General features: G+C 45.0%; 1 protein-coding gene across 1 annotated transcript in view; it reads right to left on the bottom strand.

Annotated features, from left to right (window-relative positions):
- The window catches only part of kbtbd12 (kelch repeat and BTB (POZ) domain containing 12), a 36540-nt gene extending 17099 nt beyond the window's left edge, over nt 1-19441 (bottom strand). The window contains exons 1-2 of the mRNA XM_068052357.1: nt 18381-19441; nt 895-1165 (exon numbers count right to left, since the gene is read on the bottom strand). Of these exons, the coding sequence (XP_067908458.1) occupies nt 895-1165; nt 18381-19441 (1332 nt within the window). The remainder of the gene's footprint in view (nt 1-894; nt 1166-18380) is intronic.
- Nucleotides 19442-21704: the final 2263 nt, after the last annotated feature.

Raw genomic sequence — 21704 nt, 5'->3', positions numbered from 1 at the left:
GTAAAGTACCACAAGTATCTGCTGCCTCGTTCATTGGATTACATAGAATTTACAGCAGAGAAATAGGCCATTCAGCCCAATCAGTCTGTGCCGGTGTTTATGCTCCACACAAGCCTGCTCCTAGCCAACTTCATCTAACTGTATCTAACTGACTATCCTCCTGTTCCTTTCTCCCCCATGTACGCATCTAGTTTCCCCTTAATTGCATCTATGCTATTTGCCTCAGTTATTCATTCTTGTTGCAAGTTCCATCTTCTAATTGCTCGCTGAGTGAAGACGTTTCACTTGAATTCTTTATTGAATTAATTATTTGCTATCATATTTATACCTAGTTTTGGTCTCCCTACAAGTGGAAACATCTTCTCTACATCTACCCTGTTAAACCCCTTCATAACTTTAAAGACCTCTATCATGTCGCCTTTCAGTCTTTCTTTAAAAAAAAAGAGCCCCAGCCTCATCAGTCTGGCCATTTATCAATTGGCCATTTCTCACATGGAGGCCTAAAGATTGTCAGCAGGGCATCCCACTGTGGAGATGATCACTGCTCAGTCCGATTCTGCCCTTTCCCAAAAGTAGCACCCACCCACTTTGCAAAAGGAGCTCACTGCAGAGGGAAACCCGAGAGCCTAGTTGATTTGTCATCTTCCTAGCCCAGGGACAAGAAGGTCATCTGTCTTGCCCCCAGATGCATCCTGGGCCAAGATCAGCCACCTCAGTTTAGACAGGGAATTGATCGTCTGGTCTGGCTGGATTAATATCACAGCATCACGCTGCGTGCAGGGGCTTTTTCTTTTGATGTGAAATATCGCCAATACAAACCTTATTCCACAATTGGGTAATGGTTAGAATATTTGCATGCTGAAGCAGCCAGCAACATTTTACAAGCATCTTAACCTGTGGTGTCCATCCACCCAGCACGTAGATCTGGTTATGGACTGTGACTGCAGCGTGACACGCCAAGGACAATGGCAATGGTGCTACACTCCTCCACTCGCCCGTCTCCAGGATGTACTTGTCCACGCAGTTTGTGATCACGTATTTGCCCTTCAGCTTCATCTGGCCTCCGATGAGGTACAGATTACCATGGACTGTTCCCACAGTGTAGAGCTCTCGGAAGGGAGCAGAGCAAAGCTTCTCCCAGTGCTGATTTCCTCGGACATGGTACCTAAAGATTGACGGAATAACCATAGAGAGTTATTAACATGTCACTTCCGCCATGGTGCATTCAGAGACTGAATATCAATACGGATGAGCATGAAGTGATGCACTTTGGTAGAAGGAATAAGGAGACCTGCTAATCCTAAATGGGGTAGAGGTGCAAAGGAATCTAGGCAAACAGATTCACACATCATTAAAAAAAGCAATGCAGGTTAACAAGGCCATAACAAATTCAAACAAAGCACTGGAGTTCATTTCGAAAGAACCAGAATTCAGAAGCAGGGAAGTTACATTAGACTTGAATAGAGTCTTGGTTGAACCACACTTGGAGTACTATGCACACTTCTGGTCTCCATCATACAAAAAGGATGTGGAAGCACTGGAGAAAATACAAAAAAAATTACAAATTGATATCAGAACTGAGAGGGTATAACATGAAAGACTAAACAGGCTGGGGTTCTTTTCTAGAAAAGAGAAGACTGGGAGGTAACTTGATAGAGGTCTTTAAAATTATGAAGGAGTTTGATGGGGTAGAATGTTGAGAAGATGTTTCCACTTGTTGGTGAGACCAGAACTAGGGGCCATAACATAGTCACTAATAAATCCAAAAGGGAATTCAAGAAAAACTTCTGGCAGTTGGACCAAATGGCCTGTTTCTGTGCTGCAAATTCTATACACTTCCACAAGTAATAAGTCAGTAACAAAAACAAGAAATGCTGGAATCACTCAGCAGGTCTGGCAGCATCTGTGGAAAGAGAAGCAGAGTTAACGTTTCGGGTCAGTGACCCTTCTTCGCAGTTCCGAAGAAGGGTCACTGACCTGAAACGTTAACTCTGCTTCTCTTTCCACAGATGCTGCCAGACCTGCTGAGTGATTCCAGCATTTCTTGTTTTTGTTTCAGATTTCCAGCATCCGCAGTATTTTGCTTTTATTATAGTAATAAGTCAGTGTTGAGTTCAGCAACTTTTTTTCTTGAGACCCACAATTCTAAGCAGTGGCTTGATTGAGGATCATTTCTTCAATTAGTCACAGGAATAGGAAGAAGATGGGAATAGGAAGAATACTGGGCTAATGGGAAGATTCTTGGTAGTGTAGATGAGCAGAGAGATCTTGGTGTCCAGGTACATAAATCCCTGAAAGTTGCCACCCAGGTTAATAGAGCTGTTAAAAAGGCATATGGTGTGTTAGCTTTTATTAGTAGGGGGATCGAGTTTAGGAGCCACGAGGTCATGCTGCAGCTGTACAGAACTCTGGTGCGGCCGCACCTGGAGTATTGCGTGCAGTTCTGGTCACCGCATTATAGGAAGGATGTGGAAGCTTTGGAAAAGGTGCAGAGGAGATTTACTAGGATGTTGCCTGGTATGGAGGGAAGGTCTTACGAGGAAAGGCTGAGGGACTTGAGGTTATTTTCGTTAGAGAGAAAGAGGAGAAGAGGTGACTTAATAGAGACATATAAGATAATCAGAGGGTTGGACAGGATGGATAGTGAGAGCCTTTTTCCTCGGATGGTGATGGCAAACACGAGGGGACATAGCTTTAAGTTGAGGGGTGATAGATATAGGACAGATGTCAGAGGTAGTTTCTTTACTCAGAGAGTAGTAGGGGCGTGGAACGCCCTGCCTGCAACAGTAGTAGACTCGCCAACTTTAAGGGCATTTAAGTGGTCATTGGATAGACATATGGATGAAAATGGAATAGTGTAGGTCAGATGGTTTCACAGGTCGGCGCAACATCGAGGGCTGAAGGGTCTGTACTGCGCTGTAATGTAAAAAAAATATAGGAATGGTAGCTTTTAGCCACACTGCTTTCACCTTTATGAATCCTGGTGTAGTGTTGCCTCCTCTAGTCAGCAAGTCCCTTGAAGAGAAGGAACATTTCACGGCCAGTGGGCTCTGATGGGAAACCCAAGACACCAACAAAGTGCATTTGTACATCACGCTGCACATTGCATACACATCCCAGGGCACTTTACAGGCTAGAGGAACATTAGGAACAGGAGCAGGCTGTTCAATCATCAAGACTGTTCAACTAGATTATGGCTCAACTCCATTTTCCCCTTTCAACTTCACGTCCTTGGATGCTCTTGCCTAACAAAAACCTATCACAGTGGCGCAGTGGTTAGCACTGCAGCCTCACAGCTCCAGGGACCCGGGTTCGATTCCGGGTACTGCCTGTGTGGAGTTTGCAAGTTCTCCCTGTGTCTGCGTGGGTTTTCTCCGGGTGCTCCGGTTTCCTCCCACAAGCCAAAAAGACTTGCAGGTTGATAGGTAAATTGGCCATTATAAATTGTCACTAGTATAGGTAGGTGGTAGGGAAATATAGGGACAGGTGGGGATGTTTGGTAGGAATATGGGATTAGTGTAGGATTAATATAAATGAGTGGTTGATGTTCGGCACAGACTCGGTGGGCCGAAGGGCCTGTTTCAGTGCTGTATCTCTAATCTAATCTATCAAGCGCAGTGTTGAAAGCTCCAATTGTTCCCCCGTCCACAGATTTTAGGGAAGTGTGTTCCAGGTTTCTACTAGAACAAAGAATAAGTTGGACAAGGAGGAGGGAAAGGAATAGGCAGACCTGAGTTAAGGGATGGAGCCAAAAGTCAGTGAAGAGACAGACTTTCAGTAGGCTTTTGAAAGCAGGAAGGGGGAGGCAAGCTGGAACGTTTTGGAAGGATCTTCCAGAGAGCAGGAGGCATGGCACCTGAAAGAGTCCATCAATGGTAATCAAGAGGGTGAGGAACGAGGAGTAGAACAGTGTCCAAGGAGCAATGGCTGTGAGCAGGTAAGCCTGAAGGAGCTCACCGAGCTAGGTTAGGGAGAGATGTGCAAAGACTAAGTGGATCACAGGTGAAAGGGAATGGAATTCTAAGTGACTCTAATGAGTAGAATCACAAAGCTGTGGCTCGTGGGTAGTGCTATAGCCTCTAAGTCAGAAAAGGTTGTGGGTTCAAGTACCATTCCAGAGAGTTCAGCATACAATCCAGCCTGGTACTTCAATGCAGTAGTGAGGGTGAACTGCATCAAGATGCTGTCTTCTAGTGAGAGATTAAACCTTTCAGGTGGATGTAAAAGATTCAACGGCACTATTTTGAAGAAGAGCAAGGGCGTTCTCCCCAGGTTCCTGGTCAATATTTATCCCTCAACCAACAGCACTACAAAACCGATGAGCTGGTCATCATCTCATTGCTATCTGTGGGAGCTTGCTGTGTGCAAATTGGCTGCTGTGTTTCCTACATTACAACAGTGACTACACTTCAAAAAGTACTTAACTGGCTGTAAAGCACTTTGGGATGTCCTGAGGTTGTGAAAGGCGCTACAGGAATGCAAGTCTGTCTGTATATGTGCCAGGCTTTTTTTTAAACTATCAATGGGATGTAATCACATGATAATGGAGTTTACCAATCATGGCAATCAATCTGAATTAATCCCAGTGATAGAGAGCTTGGGGAGTCATGGTCCATGGTTACCTGTTCTTCCCAAGCACGTTGCGCTCACCACACGTCATGTCTAAAATTACTCAGATACTGGGTGGAATTTTATGCTCTCCCCTGTGGCAGGTTTGGAGATGGGGACTAAACTTGGGTGAGATGGTGGCGGGGAGAACCCCACTATCCCACCGATGCTGAACCTGTGAACAGCCTTCCCGCCCCACCGCAAACTGAGGCCCTTAACTGGGTAATTTACCCCTGCTTAAGGGCCTCTTCCCGCCGCAGCCACAATTACCTGTGTGGCGGGCGGCCCTGTCGTAGCACAGGAGGCACAGCACAAAAAACCATGGGGCTGCTACCCGGCAGTGGGTGGGGGGGGGGGGTGGGGGGTTAGTGGGCGGTGGTGGTGGGGGGGAGGAGGTCCCTCAGTCAAAGGCACTTAGTGCTTGAATGAGGGACCCAGCATCAGGAAGGTGGGAGGGGGCTAATGAGGCTGCTGAACCCCCCACAACCTGCACCCTACGAGACCCCTCCTGCCCTGACCTACCTTAAGCCTGGTTCCAATGCCGCACCTCGGTGTCTGGTCACTGTATCCACAGCAGCAGCCACCGCCTCCACGGTGACGCTACAGCTGCCAGCCTCTGATTGGCCGGCAGCTCTGCCAGGCCGTGACTTCTGGCGGCGGGGTCCTAAATCATACGGAAGGCTGGCTGCTGTCTAGTTAAGTGTCTGATTGGCACTAATTCCAGCGGGCCTTCCGCAAGAGCCGATGCGGGGATCTTGGCACCAGTTGCCCCCGACGTCAAGACACCCGCCGCCAGCACAAAATTCCACCCACTGTGTCCCAAATTGTTATTTTCTGAAAGAAATCTATCTAATTTGCATTTTAAGGGATCATTAATAGCTGCTTGTTCTGTCTTCCTAGGGAGCCTGTTTCATAAAATGATGAAATACTCACTGAAATATTAGGTTGGATTTTAAGAGCCCGCCGCACAGCTGCCAGGATCTCCCGCGCAGCAACTTATTTAAATAGCCAGGTCGGCCCACCCACTTACCAAATCAGGAGGGGGGGGTGTGGGCCGACCAACGCTGGCAATGGCGTCGGCTGCCTCTGCGCAGGTGCTGGCGCCATTTTTAAAGGGCAGCCAGCCCTGTGGGTCAATTTGAATTTTTAAAGATGTATCTCCCCCCCCCCCAAAATTTACCAAATAAAATTGTAACGCCCCTTTCCCACCCCCCAATAACAATTTGGTTGAGTTTTTGCCCTTCCCCCCAAAACACTTTTCTTGAAATGTGAACTCTCCCCCGTAAACTGTACAAAGTTTAGAGTTAACCCCTTCCCACCATCCCCTACACTAATTTGACCCCTCCTCCCCCCCGCCCACACTAAAAATCTTAACTCCCCACCCCTCCTCCCCACCAGTGTCACGCCGGCTTTCCCCAGACGGGGACGTGAAGGTACGGGAGTGCCGGCCGCTTCATTGAAGATCGTGGCAGGCCAGTAAGATTCAAGCTGAGTGTATTTAAATTTATTAATTTTATTCATTTACATATGTAGATGCAGGTCCTGTTGCTCAGTGACGGGGGTGGGGGTGGTGGGGGGGCAGGGGCGGCTGCCACAGAGCTTGGCTGCCACCGTGAGTTTCACGCCCGGCCCTCCCGGCATCGGCCTCCATGGCAGGCCTCTGCTGGAACAATCTTCCGGCACCTCCCATCCCGGAGTCCGATATTGGGAGCTCGGTAAAATCTAGCCCGTTGTTTCTGCAGAATAGTTTTAAATTTACCCTCCCAATACTCAATAGATGGCTTTACAGCAGATCTTGGCGTGCAATGTTTACATATAATCTTTGCATGTGAAGGATGGTCACGTAAATCAGAAGTGTCCAATCTTATTGCGTGAGGAGCTGCATTATAATTTCTGTCCTGCCGGAACATAAAAAGGAAGCGTTTGGCTAAGACAAATGTGGGTCTATTACAGGCAGAGTCAGGAGAATTTATAATGGGGAAGAGAGAAATGGCAGAGAAGCTAAATGATGACTTTGTGTCTGTCTTCACTGAGGAAGATACAAGAAATCTCCCAGAATTAGAGATCCGAGGGATTAGGGGGAATGAGGAATTGAAGGAAATTAGTATTAGTAAGAAGGTTGTATTGGAGAAATTAATGGGGCTGAAGGCTGATAAATCCCCAGGACCTGATATTCCACATCCCAGAGTGTTGAAAGAGGTAGCTATGGAGATAGTGGATGCATTAGTGATCATCTTCCAAAATTCTATAGATTCTGGAACAGTTCCTACAGATTGGAAGATAGCAAATGTCACCTCACTATTTAAGAAGGCTGGGAGAGAGAAAACAGGGAATGACAGACTTTTTAGCCTTACATCAGTCATTGGGAAAATTCTTGAATCTATTCTAAAGGATGTGATAAATGGACACTTGGATAATAATGATCTGATTGGGCATAGTCAACATGGATTTATGAATGAGAAATCATGTTTGTTGAACCTGTTGGTGTTTTTTGAGGATGTTACTCACAGAATTGATAAAGGGGAGTCGGCAGACGTGGCATACTTGGATTTTCAGAAGGCTTTTGATAAAGCCCCCTACAGGAGGTTGGTTAGCAAAATTAAAGCACAAGGGATAGGAGGCAATATACTGGTATGGATTAAGGACTGGTTAACAGGCAGAAAGCAGAGAGTAGGAATAAATGGGTTATTCTCGCGTTGGCAGGCTGTGACTAGTGGGGTACCACAGGGATCAGTGCTTGGGCCCAAGCCGTTCACAATAAGTATCAAAGATTTGGATGTGGGGACCAAATGTAATATTTCCAAGGTCACGCATGACATAAAACTAGGTGGGAATGTGTGTTGTGAGGAAGATGCAAAGCAGCTTCAAGGAGATTTAGAAAGACTTAGTGAGTGGGCAAAAACATGGTAGATGGAATATAATGTGGAAAATTGTAAGGTTATCCACTTTGGTAGGAGGAACAGATATGCAGAGTATTTCTTAAATGGTAAGAGATTAGAAAGTGTAGATATACAAAGGGACCTGGGTGTCCTAGTCAATAAGTCACTGAAAGTCACAGGTGCAGCAAGCAATTAGGAAGGCTACTGGTATGTTAGCCTTTATCGCAAGAGGATTTGAGTACAGGAGTAGTGAAGTCTTGCTTCAATTGTATAGAACCTTGGTTAGACTGCACCTGGAGTACTGTGTGCAGTTTTGGTCCCCTTAACTTAGGGAGGATATTATTGCCATAAAGGGAGTGCAATGAAGGTTCATCAGACTTGTTCCCGGGATGGCGGGACTGTCCTATGAAGAGAGATTGGGGAAACTGGGCCTGTATTCTCTAGAATTTTGAAGAATGAGAAGTGATCTAATTGAAACCTACAAAATACTGAAAGGGATAGACAGGGTAGAAGCAGCTAAGATGTTTCCCCTGGTTGGGTCTAGAACCAGGGAATACAATTTCAAAATAAAGGGCAAGCCACTTAGAACTGAGATGAGGAGAAATAACTTTACTCGGAGGGTTGTGAATCTTTGGAATTCTCGACCGCAGAAGGCTGTGGAAGTTCAGTTATTGAGTATGTTTAAAGCAGAGATTGACAGATTTCTAAATACCAATAATGTAGGGGGATATGAGGATAGTGTGGGAAAAAGGCATTGAAGTGGATGATCAGCCATGATCGTACTGAATGGTGGGGCTGGCTCGATGGACAGAATGGCCTAGTCCTACTCCTATGTTCCAATAAGGGGCCAGTGAGCAGATTTCAGAAAGATAAAGGTATTAGAAATGTATTTTACTATTAGTCAAAACTGCAAGAAATGTGCATTTTTGTGAACAAGCTTTATATGAGGAGACTAATTTATTAACTTACTTTCTTGTCACTATTTGAACACTGATTTAGTGAGATACCTGGCATTGTCTACTTCTACAAGCAAAAACAATGTCAGCCTGTACGCGTGATTTAGCGATGTGGAGTATTCCGGATAGATGTTCATCTGTCAGGAATGATCTTGATTGCTCTCTGTCTTTCTCTGTCTGTGTTTCTCTCTCTCTGTCCCCTTTCCTCTGTGAACCCCCCCCCCCCCCCACCTCCTCTCTGTGTCACCGCCTTACCTTCCCCTGGTCCCCGGGTTTGGTTACCCTGGTACCCTGCCTCCAGGTCTTGGGTCTGGACCATGCTGCCTCCTCTGGCGGCTCCTCCTCAGTGACGGTGGCAGAGCTGAAGAACATGGGGCCTGAGGCCTAGGCCGGGTCTGTACGCAGGCAGAGCCATTGCTGAACCTGGGGCCCGAGCTCAAGCCTGGGAAGGCAACACTGGGAATGGAGTTCGGGCGGGAAGTGCTGGCAGACATGCAGGTCAGCCTGGGTGCCACCATCTTACTAAAGGAGCCAGAACATAAAAAGTATTGAAGAACATCTGCCATCTTTGTAAAGGAGGACATGCACAGTGAGGCATCTCCGCCATGTCAGTAAAGGAGCTGCTGCCGTTGTCAGTCACTGAGGGTTTTGGCGGGCTGGAAGAAGGCAATGGCGCGTTTCCAGTGGAAGTTTCTCATCCTTGGCGGGCCAGATGGAAACCTTTGGCGGGCCGTATGTTAGACAACCCTGATGTAGATGAAGTAGCTGGCCAGTGGTTTATGTCAGTCCGAGTCAACACCTCGAGGAACTGGAAGGGTAATGGGCACCTGCTATATGCTTTAACGTTCCTCTTAGTGTAAACTAAATATGCATGATTAACATGAAATGCTTTATATGCAACATAAACCCACTTCCTCTTTGGATATACATACCTTGAGATTAAAGAACACAGCATAGAAGGAGGCCATTCAGCCCATGATACCCTGGCCAGCTCTTTGAAGAGCTATCCAATTAGTCCCACTTCTCTGCTCTTTTCCTATAGTTCGGCAAACCTTTCCTTTTTAACTACAGATGCACTTCCCCTTTTGAAAGTTACTATTGAATCTGCTTCCACCGTCCTTTCAGTCAGTGCATTCCAGATCATGACAACTAGAGATCTTATACATCAAGTAAAAAGTTCAAAAACCAAATTAAAATCAGGCACAGAGCAAAAAGGAAGAATTGCATTTATATAGCACCTTACACAACCTCAGAACGCTCCAATGTGCTATACGGCCAATGGATTACTTTTTAAGTCTAGTCATTGCTGTAATGTAGAAAATGCTAATGTGCAGCCAGCAAGCTCCCACAAACAGCAATGTAATGATGATCAGGTCATGTACTTTAGGTGTTGGTTGAGGGCTAAATATTGAACCAGGGAACAAAGAACAAAGAACAAAGAAAATTACAGCGCAGGAACAGGCTCTTCGGCCCTCCAAGCCTGCGCCGATCCAGATCCTCTACCTAAACATGTCGCATATTTTCTAAGGGTCTGTATCTCTCTGCTTCCTGCCCATTCATGTATCTGTCTAGATACATCTTAAAAGACGCTATCGTGTTCGCATCTACCACCTCCGCTGGCAACGCGTTCCAGGCACCCACCACCCTCTGCGTAAAGAAATTTCCACACATATCCCCCCTAAACTTTTCCCCTCTCACTTTGAACTCGTGACCCCTAGTATTTGAATCCCCCACTCTGGGAAAAAGCTTCTTGCTATCCACCCTGTCTATACCTCTCATGATTTTGTACACCTCAATCAGGTCCCCCCTCAACCTCCGTCTTTCTAATGAAAATAATCCTAATCTACTCAACCTCTCTTCATAGCTAGCGCCCTCCATACCAGGCAACATCCTGGTGAACCTCCTCTGCACCCTCTCCAAAGCATCCACATCCTTTTGGTAATGTGGTGACCAGAACTGCACGCAGTATTCCAAATGTGGCCGAACCAAAGTCCTATACAACTGTAACATGACCTGCCAACTCTTGTACTCAATACCCCGTCCGATGAAGGAAAGCATGCCGTATGCCTTCTTGACCACTCTATTTACCTGCGTTGCCACCTTCAGGGAACAATGGACCTGAACACCCAAATCTCTCTGTACATCAATTTTCCCCAGGACTTTTCCATTTACTGTATAGTTCACTCTTGAATTGGATCTTCCAAAATGCATCACCTCGCATTTACCCTGATTGAACTCCATCTGCCATTTCTCTGCCCAACTCTCCAATCTATCTATATTCTGCTGTATTCTCTGACTATCCCCTTCACTATCTGCTACTCCACCAATATTAGTGTCGTCTGCAAACTTGCTAATCAGACCACCTATACTTTCCTCCAAATCATTTATGTATATCACAAACAACAGTGGTCCCAGCACGGATCCCTGTGGAACACCACTGGTCACACGTCTCCATTTTGAGAAACTCCCTTCCACTGCTACTCTCTGTCTCCTGTTGCCCAGCCAGTTCTTTATCCATCTAGCTAGTACACCCTGGATCCCATGCGACTTCACTTTCTCCATCAGCCTACCATGGGGAACCTTATCAAACGCCTTACTGAAGTCCATGTATATGACATCTACAGCCCTTCCCTCATCAATCAACTTTGTCACTTCCTCAAAGAATTCTATTAAGTTGGTAAGACATGACCTTCCCTGCATAAAACCATGTTGCCTATCACTGATAAGCCCATTTTCTTCCAAATGGGAATAGATCCTATCCCTCAGTATCTTCTCCAGCAGCTTCCCTACCACTGACGTCAGGCTCACCGGTCTATAATTACCTGGATTATCCCTGCTACCCTTCTTAAACAAGGGGACAACATTAGCAATTCTCCAGTCCTCCGGGACCTCACCCGTGTTTAAGGATGCTGCAAAGATATCTGTTAAGGCTCCAGCTATTTCGTCTCTCGCTTCCCTGAGTAACCTGGGATAGATCCCATCCGGACCTGGGGACTTGTCCACCTTAATGCCTTTTAGAATACCCAACACTTCCTCCCTCCTTATGCCGACTTGACCTAGAGTAATCAAACATCTGTCCCTAACCTCAACATCCGTCATGTCCCTCTCCTCGGTGAATACCGATGCAAAGTACTCGTTTAGAATCTCACCCATTTTCTCTGACTCCACGCATAACTTTCCTCCTTTGTCCTTGAGTGGGCCAATCCTTTCTCTAGTTACCCTCTTGCTCCTTATATATGAATAAAAGGCTTTGGGATTTTCCTTAACCCTGTTTGCTAAAGATATTTCATGACCCCTTTTAGCCCTCTTAATTCCTCGTTTCAGATTGGTCCTACATTCCCGATATTCTTCCAAAGCTTTGTCTTTCTTCAGCCGCCTAGACCTTATGTATGCTTCCTTTTTCCTCTTAGCTAGTCTCACAATTTCACCTGTCATCCATGGTTCCCTAATCTTGCCATTTCTATCCCTCATTTTCACAGGAACATGTCTCTCCTGCACGCTAATCAACCTCTCTTTAAAAGCCTCCCACATATCAAATGTGGATTTACCTTCAAACAGCTGCTCCCAATCTACATTCCCCAGCTCCTGCCGAATTTTGGTATAGTTGGCCTTCCCCCAATTTAGCACTCTTCCTTTAGGACCACTCTCGTCTTTGACCATGAGTATACTAAAGCTTACGGAATTGTGATCACTATTCCCAAAGTAGTCCCCTACTGGAACTTCAACCACCTTGCCGGGCTCATTCCCCAACACCAGGTCCAGTATGGCCCCTTCCCGAGCTGGACTATTTACTGCTCTAGAAAACCCTCCTGGATGCTCCTTACAAATTCTGCTCCATCTAGACCTCTAACACTAAGTGAATCCCAGTCAATGTTGGGAAAATTAAAATCTCCTATCACCACCACCCTGTTGCTCCTACATCTTTCCATAATCTGTTTACATATTTGTACCTCTATCTCACGCTCGCTGTTGGGAGGCCTGTAGTACAGCCCCAACATTGTTACCGCACCCTTCCTATTTCTGAGTTCTGCCCATATTGCCTCACAGCTCGAGTCCTCCATAGTGCCTTCCTTCAGCACAGCTGTGATATCCTCTTTGACCAGTAATGCAACTACTCCACCCCTTTTACCTCCCTCTCTATCCCGCCTGAAGCATCGATATCCTGGGATATTTAATTGCCTATCATGCCCTTCCCTTAACCAAGTCTCAGTAATAGCAATAACATCATACTCCCAGGTACTAATCCAAGCCCTAAGTTCATCTGCCTTACCTACTACACTTCTTGCATTAAAACAAATGCACCACAGACCACCAGTCCCTTTGCTTTCATCATCTGCTCCCTGCCTACTCTTTCTCTTAGTCACGCTGACTTCATTATCTAGTTCCTTACAGGCTTTAGTTACTACCTCCTTACTGTCCACTGACCTCATTTGGTTCCCAATCCCCTTCCACATTAGTTTAAACCCTCCCCAACAGCGTTAGCAAAAGCACCCCCAAGGACATTGGTTCCAGTCCGGCCCAGGTGTAGACCGTCCAATTTGTAATAGTCCCACCTCCCCCAGTACCGGTCCCAATGTCCCAAAAATCTGAACCCCTCCTTCCTGCACCATCTCTCAAGCCACGCATTCATCCTGACTATTCTTTCATTTCTACTCTGACTATCACGTGGCACTGGTAGCAATCCTGAGATTACTACCTCGGAGGTCCTACTTTTTAACTTGGCTCCTAACTCCCTAAATTCTGCTTGTAGGACCTCAACTCCCCTGCTGTTCTATGAATCATTGAGGTGGCCTTTTACGTTTACTAGAGAGGTCAGATGGGGCCTCGATTTAATGTCTCATCCAAAGGACGGTACCTCCAGCAGTGTCGTACTCTCTCTCGTCTTTCAAATCCACCTAAACAGGCAGTTTACTGTCTCATCTGAATGGCAACAGCAGTGACAATAAACAATTCCTCCATACTGCTTAGACTGTGCACGCAAGTCTTTAGCAGGGGTTTGAAGCCACAATCTACTGACTTCGAGGCAAGAGTGCTACCACTGAACCAAGCTGACATCACAAACAGGAGTGCAAAGGAAGAAAAGTGGGCTATAAGCATTCCAAATGTTGAACAAAAGACATATACAGGGCTCAGGAATCTTGTGTGTGTCAAAAAGTGTAATGAAGCACATAGATAAAAAAAAAAATCACTGGAGGGCATTTGGCTCCCAATGAGAAATCATATGTTTTGGGAAGGGAAAGAAACATTTCAATGAGTCAGTAGCAAATTTTTTGCTTTTTGGTTAGTAAATATTTGTCTATTGCAATAAGTTAAATAGGTTAATTGGGAAATACATCCTCAGTGTGTATCAGCTGTAGCTCAGTTGGCAACATTCTTATCTTTGAGTCCGAAGGTTATGGGTTCAAGTCTGACTCCAGAACTTGAGCACAAAAATCTAGGCTAACACACCCAGTGCCAGTATTGAGGGAGTAATGCACTGTTGGAGGTGCTGTCTTTCAGATGAAATGTTAAGTAGAGGCTCTGTGTACCCTCACAGGTGGAGACAAAAGGTCCCATAGCACTCCTGGAACTTGCTGCCTATGAGGGTGGTAGAGGCAGAGACAATCAATGATTTCAAAAGGAAAAGGAAATAAACTTGCAGGATTACAGGGAATAGAGTGGAGGAATGGGACTGACTGGATTGCTCTCTGGAGAGCTGGCATGGACTCAATGGCCTCCTTCTGTGCTGCAAATGACTCTATGACTATTTCAAAGAGCAGCAGAGGGGTCCTGGCCAATACCTATCCCTCAACCGACTTCACAAATACAGATTATCCGGTTGTTATCACATTTCTCTTTTTGGGATCTTGCTGTGCGCAAATCGGCTGCTGCATTTCCTACATTACAACAGTGACTACGCTTCAAAAAGTACTTTGTTGACTGTAAAGTGCTTTGGAATGGTCAGTAATCATTAAGATGCCATATAAATGGAAATCTTTATTTTTTCCTAAACTTTTTGCATTGAGGAGGAGGGGCTACAAATGCTGATACTGTCTTGGAATCCCTGATACTACCCACAAGTCCCGCAAATAATGGCACAATCCTAAAGATTCCTTGCAAATAGTGACAGACTCCTGGGGATCTCAGTTAATAATCGCACAGTCGCAGGGACTGGGGCTGCCAACTCTGGTTGGACGTATTCTTGGATATTTGACATTGTGACATTTGATCCCATGACATTTTCCGGCTGGTTGTAAATTTCTCTGCATTTGCCTTGTCTAGCAGTTGAGTCTTTGCAAGATTTTTAGAGAAATAAATCCAAATATAGTTAAAGGATACCCATTTCGTGTAATGCATGCTTTGCAATCATTTCATCCGTTGCAAAGCCCAGAGGGTGGATTTTAAGCATGCAATTGAGGTCAACACAACTTAAAATCAGGACAGATGTATAACGGGCAGGCAATTCACCACCAAAAGTCAAAACCTAACCAAGGATTCGTGTAGCCCACCCACATTTTTAGGCTTGCTCTTGGAAAACTTAGGAAAATGACTCAGACTGATGCAATGTCTAAGTTTAGAAGATGTGAGCTTATGTATTGGACTTTATAGCAGTTTATTTAGCAAAATAATTCTAAATTTGTCTAGGTTTATCTCCTATAAAGGGCGACCATTTTTCACACGTTGATATTTGTACAGTTACTGAAATACAAAAAGGTGCTGTGTCAATTTAATTCTACTTCAAATGAAGTTTGCTTAAGCTAAACAAATACTGGTTGACAATTCCTAGTGTTATCAAGTGCTTCAAATGGAAAATAAAATGGAGTAGCACGGTCCATGTGTTTTATTGTATTTTATTTGCACAACACATCTTTGTTAAGAAATATAGTTTGAAGTTAATTCTGTTTTTAAAATTTCTTTAAACCAATCCTTTGCTTGTGGCTTCACAAATTTTGTGAATCCATTTCATCTCTTGTTCAGTTTTGGACTTGATCCAAACTGGCAGCAGTGGGTAACACTCTCACCTCCGGTCCAGTATCCCATGGATTTAGGTCTCAATCCAGAGACTTGAGCACACAATCCCAGTGCAGTACTGAGGGAGTGTTGCACTGTCGGGGGTGCCATCAATCAATGAGACTTTTTAAAAATTTATTGGTTCAGGGGATGTGTGCTTCGCTGGCGAAGCCAGCATTTATTGCCCATCCCTAATTGCCCTTGAGAAGGTGGTGAGCTGCCTTCTTGAACCGCTGCAGTCCTTGGGGTGTAGGTACACCCACAGTGCTGTTAGGAAGGGAGTTTCAGGATTTTGACCCAGCGACAGTGAAGGAACGGCGATATAATTCCAAGTCAGGATGGTGTGTGACTTGGAGGGGAACTTGCAGGTGGTGGTGTTCCCATGCATCTGCTGCCCTTGTCCTTCTAGGACAGGAGGAGAGTTACTCACAGCCAAGGGGAGATGGTCAGATTCTCCCTTGTTGGAGATGGTCATTGCCTGACACTTGTGTGGCACGAATGTAACTTGCCACTTATCAGCCCAAGCCTGGATGCAGTCCAGGTCCTGCTGCGTATGGACATGGGCTGCTTCAGAATCTGAGGAGTCATGAATGGTGCTGAACATTGTGCAATCATCAGCGAATATCCCCACTTCTGACCTTATGATGGAGGCATGGTCATTGATGAAGCAGCTGAAGATGGTTGGGCCTAGGACACTACCCTGAGGAACACCTGCAGTGATGTCTTGGGACTGAGATGATTGACCTCCAACTACCAAAGCCATCTTCCCTTGTGCTCGGTAAGACTCCAACCAGGAGTGTTTTTCCCCCTGATTCCCATTGACTCCAGTTTCTCTAGGGCTCCTTGATGCCATACTCGGTCAAATGCTGCCTTGATGTTTAGGGCAATCACTCTCACCTCACCTCTGGAATTCAGCTCTTTTGTCCATGTTTGGACCAAGACTGTAATGAGGTCAGGAGCTGAGTGACCCTGGTGGAACCTAAACTGAGTGTCAGTGAGCAGGTTATTGCTGAGCAATTGCTGCTTGATAGCACTGTTGACAACCCCTTCCATCACTTTGCTGATGATCGGGAGTAGTCTGATAGGGCGGTAATGGCCATAGCCTTTGCAGTATCCAGTGCCTTCAGTCGTTTCTTGATATCACGTGGAGTGAATCGGATTGGCTGAAGTCTGGCATCTGTGATGCTGGGGACCTCAGGAGGAGGCCGAGATGGGATCATCCAATCAGCGCTTCTAGCTGAAGATGGATGCAAATGCTTCAGCCTTGTCTTTTGCACTGATGTGCTGGGCTTTCTCATCGTTGAGGATGGGCTATTTGTGGAGCCTCCTCCTTCTGTCAGTTGTTTAATTGCCCACCACCATTCATGACTGGATGTGGCAGGACTGCAGAGCTTTGATCTTATCTGTTGGTTGTGGGATCGCTTAGCCCTGTAAATTGCACGCTGCTTCCACTGTTCGGCAAGTAAAAACGTTAAACCAAGGCCCATTCTGTTGTCTCAGGTGGACACAAAAGATCCCATGGTACTATTTCAAAGAGCAGGGACGTTCTCCCTGGTGGCCTGGCCAATATTTATCCCTCAACTATTACACATAAAAACATCACATTGCTCCTGTGGGAGCTTGCTGTGCACAAATTGGTTGCCGTACTTCCTTCATTAGAACAGTGACCACACTTGAAAGGTGCATTATTGGCTGTAAAGTGCTTTGGAATATCCAGAGGTTGTGAAAGGCGCTATAGAAATGCAAGTTCTTTTTTTCTATTGAGCTAAACTTAAAGCAGGCTAGACCCCTCACCTCGCCATTTATGTATGAGTCCCATGTGAAACAAAATGAAGGTAATCTCAATCAAGTTCTTAACAAACTTTACACAGCACAGAAACAGTACATTCGGTCTAACTGGTCCATGCTGGTGTTTATGCTCCACACGACCCTCCTCCCACCATACTTCATCTAACCTCATCAACAGATCCTTCTATTCCTTTCTCTTTATCTGGCTTCCCCTTAAATGCATCTATACTATTCATCTCAACCACTCCATGTGATAGCGAGTTCCACATCCTAACCACACACTGAGTAATGTTTGTCCTGAATTCCTTATTGGATTTATTAGTGACCAACTTATATTTATAAAGAAAATCTCTCTTTGTTAACTTATATTTATGACCGCTAGTTTCGGATTCCCCCTCAAGCAGAAATATTTTCTGGCGGCACAGTGGTTAGCACCGCAGCCTCACAGCTCCAGCGACCCGAGTTCAATTCTGGGTACTGCCTGTGTGGAGTTTGCAAGTTCTCCCTGTGTCTGCGTGGGTTTCCTCCGGGTGTTCCGGTTTCCTTCCACAGCCAAAAGACTTGCAGGTTGATAGATAAATTGGCCATTATAAATTGCCCCTAGTATAGGTAGGTGGTAGGGGAATATAGGGACAGGTGAGGATGTGGTAGGAATATGGGATTAGTGTAGGATTAGTATAAATGGGTGGTTAATGGTCGGCACAGACTCGATGGGCCGAAGGGCCTGTTTCAGTGCTGTATCTCTAAATCTAAAATCTATATATGTCTACCTAGCAACTTCTTTGCTTGTTAATTTTATTCCTCTGGAATAGCCTTGTTAATCTGTGTTGCTATTTTCAATGATTTGTGAATCTGTAACCCGATATTACCATGATGCTCTACATCTCTTGGTGGGTACAAGCCTGTTGTATAAAATTCCCCATAATTCAGGACAATTTGGTACGTTCACTGAAAAAGAGGCAGAAAGGTGGCATACATGAAAACTCACATTGCTCAGAGGGGAACAGTCTTCTGAGGTTGGGATTAAGGCACCAAATCAAGGATGGGCAGAGGGAATTTTGCTCATCATCCGGCTTGTGCAGTTCTTTAATCTGGAATGTTTCTTACAGACAATGGATGTCCCTCCCCTCCAGAAAAAAATTGCACACAAGTTACTCACCTCACTATCTCCACGTTTTTCATTTTTTGCCGTGACAGTTTATTTGCTCCAGCTTCACCAGTTAAAATAATATCATTATTCTCAGTAACAACTCCAGTGCAGACATATCCCAAAGCTTCACCATGTCTTGGTGACACAATATAATAAGACCTTTTAGTTCTGGGTGCATAACAATAGTTGGTTTCGGTATAACTGCTGTGTCTTGACTTTATTCCGTGACCATTGTTACCAATGCAGAGGAGGAGATCTGTATTCTCCATCCCATAACGTAGACTGAAAGATGGATGTTTCTGTGCCTGTATGGTGTCTATAGCAACCTGAATCATATTGTAGCATTCCACATTGCTAGGGAGGACTGTGTTCCTTTTAAGGGTCTCCTTTAGGAAGGTAGGGCTTATGAGAACCAACCTTACTTGCCTCATGAGTTCCACAAGATGTACTGCTCGTGAGCTCTGGTTATGATTCACCCATCGAAGGACCAAATCCAAGATGCTCTCCTCACGGGAGATATTGAGATCATCAGAGCAGAGCAAGGGTAGCAACTGATGTTCTTCTATCTCCAGTACCTCTTCCTGCAAACAAACCTCTGCAAAGTGCTGATGGAGGTACTTACTCGCTTGTTCAGACAGGTCTTCCGCTGCAAGTTGCTTTGCAAAGTAATAAATCCCGAGGCAGTTTGATGCATCCATGTGCTCCATCATGTACTTCTGGCAAGCCATGAAAATGGCTTCCATTTGGAGGAAATAAGCCATTGTGGCCACCCCCTGAACATTGGAGTTGGTGAGGCACAAATCTGCATGGTACATGTAGTTTAGGATAGTAGCCACGCTCTCTGACTGCACATCACGTAACACAACTTCTCTCTGACTGCATTCTACCAGGCCACATGTGAACATTGCTCGGAAATACGGGCTGAAGGCAGCCAGCAGAAGCCGATGACACGGGAACTTGGACCCTTCTGCCACAAGCACAACATCGGTCAACTCATCCGAGTCCTTCATTTTAGTAATCTGGTGAAGCAAATACAAGCTGTGTTTGATTCTGATGTTGTCACAATCCATGGCTGCCTTCAGCTATTTTCCACTGCTCAGAAAAAAAATATCAAAAGGTTCGGTGTTATAGTTTTCTTCACTGTCACTCGATCAGAGTGAGGTTGTCACCTATAAAGCCTCAATTTCCACAGTCCATGATAGCTGTTAAACATTATCCTCAAGCTGTAAACAGAACAGATAAATAAGTGTCAACCAGAATTCGCTATCACCACTCTATGACTTGAGATTATAAAAGAAATAAATACTCACATTGGAACAGGAGCAGGCCACACAGCCCCTCGAGCCTGTTCCGCCATTTCCTGAATTCACTCTCGAATGGCCTGCCCTCGTAATTTAACCCTTTTAGCCCCATTATCATTCTGGTGAATTTGTGCTGTACCCCCTCCAAGGCCAGTATATTCTTTGAGATGCAGTGTCCGGAACTGAACACGTACTCCAGACTAAAGGCCTACTCGGGTCTGCAAATGAAACCTGACCAGAGCCCGACCCAGCCAGAGTCCTTTAATTTTTTCCCGCGCCCAACCCGACCACTGGAATAAAGTTGATTATATTAAACAGGTTGTGCTCTACCTTCAATGGAATCACTCACTGAAGACTAGTGCAGAGTGTTTCCCGCCTTGACGTCCTGGCTGTCACTGTATCCGACCCGACCCGAGCCCGAATGCCGGACCTGGAACACGGCACATGTCGTGGGTCCCATTGGGTTCGGGGGTCGGGTAGCCATGCTCTACTCCAGATGTGCTCTGATCAAGGCTTTATACAGCTGAAGCATCATTTCCTCTACTTTGTATGCTAGTCCCCTCGAGATAAAGGCCAGCATTCCATTTGCTCTTTAATTGTTTTTTTGTACCTGTCCACTAGCTTCTACTGATTTGTGCATATGGACACCCGAATCTCTTTGTTCCTCAACAATTCCGACCGAGGTTTTCGACATTGAGATTTGGCTTCCTTGGATCCAGAGTGAATGGCAGCACGGTTCTCCACATCGAACTCCATTTGCCACAGTTTTGCCCACTCACTTAAATTTATTTCTGTGCATTTGTAACTTCCTGCTTCGAACTGCACAACAAACTGTGCCTCCTGACTTCATGTCATCTGCAAACTTGGAAATATAACTCTGTACTCCTTCATCCAAGTCCCTGTTAAACATGGTATCAAGCCGAGACCGCAGTACAGATCCTTGGGGAACACCACTTGTCAAATCCTTCCAATTAAGAGTCAAAACTCTTTACCCCTGTTCTCTGTCTCCTACCTCTCAACCAATTTCCAGAAAATGTTGTAAGGTCACCTCCAATTCTGTACCCTTTTATTTCTGTTAATAATCTCCTGTGTAGAACCTTATCAAATACCTACTGGAAATTCATATTGATAACATTCTCAAGCATATTCCTCTATCCACCATGTTAGTGACCTCCTCAAAAAATTCAACTCAATTAGTCAGGCATGACTTACGCTTCACAAAACCATTGTGACTCTTTCTGATCAGCTCAAATTTGCCCAAGTGTTCAGCTCTCTGATGATAGATTCCAGTAATTTCCCCACAACTGATGTTAGACTGAGAAGTTTGTAATCCCTTTATCATTTTAAAGACCTCAATCAGATCACCTCTCAACCTTCTAATCTCAAGGGAATACAAATCAAGTTTATGCAATCTTTTAAGTGCCTGGGAAAAACTCTACTCAACCATGTTAAGCTATAGCGATGGTGGGTGCTGGGTCCCAATAAAGCACTTAAACACGATGGAATCCAGAAACAGATCACTCTGACTGCAAAGCAATCCAACTGTAATTGCATTTTTAAAAATCAGTTTTTGGAAAAAAAACACATTTGGGATTTTTTTTTAAAACAATGCGATATTGAGCCTTATCATGAAATTAATCCCCCTTGGGAACATGTCAAGGCATTCTGTCATTCTGAAGGACACCAAAAGTTAGCTCAAGCATAGCAACACTGGGATTTAAAACAAGATCTTTGCTTGTCATAATCTCATTATATTTAAAAGAATTAATATTCAATTCTTTACAAAGTACATAAATTAAGAAAGAATTTGCATTTATAGAGTGCCTTTCACAACCTCAGGACATCCCATAGTGCTTTACAGCCAATGAAGTACTTTTTGAATTTACAGTTCCTGTTGTAATGTAGGAAACGTGGCAGTCAATTTACACACAGCAAGGTCCCACTAACCAGATAATATCTTTTTAGTGGTGTTGGTCGAGGGATAAATATTTGCCATGACACCAGGGAGAATGGTCCTCCCCTTCTTCAAAAT

This window comes from Heterodontus francisci, chromosome 19 (assembly GCF_036365525.1).
Source record: "Heterodontus francisci isolate sHetFra1 chromosome 19, sHetFra1.hap1, whole genome shotgun sequence".
In the NCBI taxonomy this organism is placed as follows: Eukaryota; Metazoa; Chordata; class Chondrichthyes; order Heterodontiformes; family Heterodontidae; genus Heterodontus; species Heterodontus francisci.
This window is presented reverse-complemented; position numbering and strand designations above follow the sequence as displayed.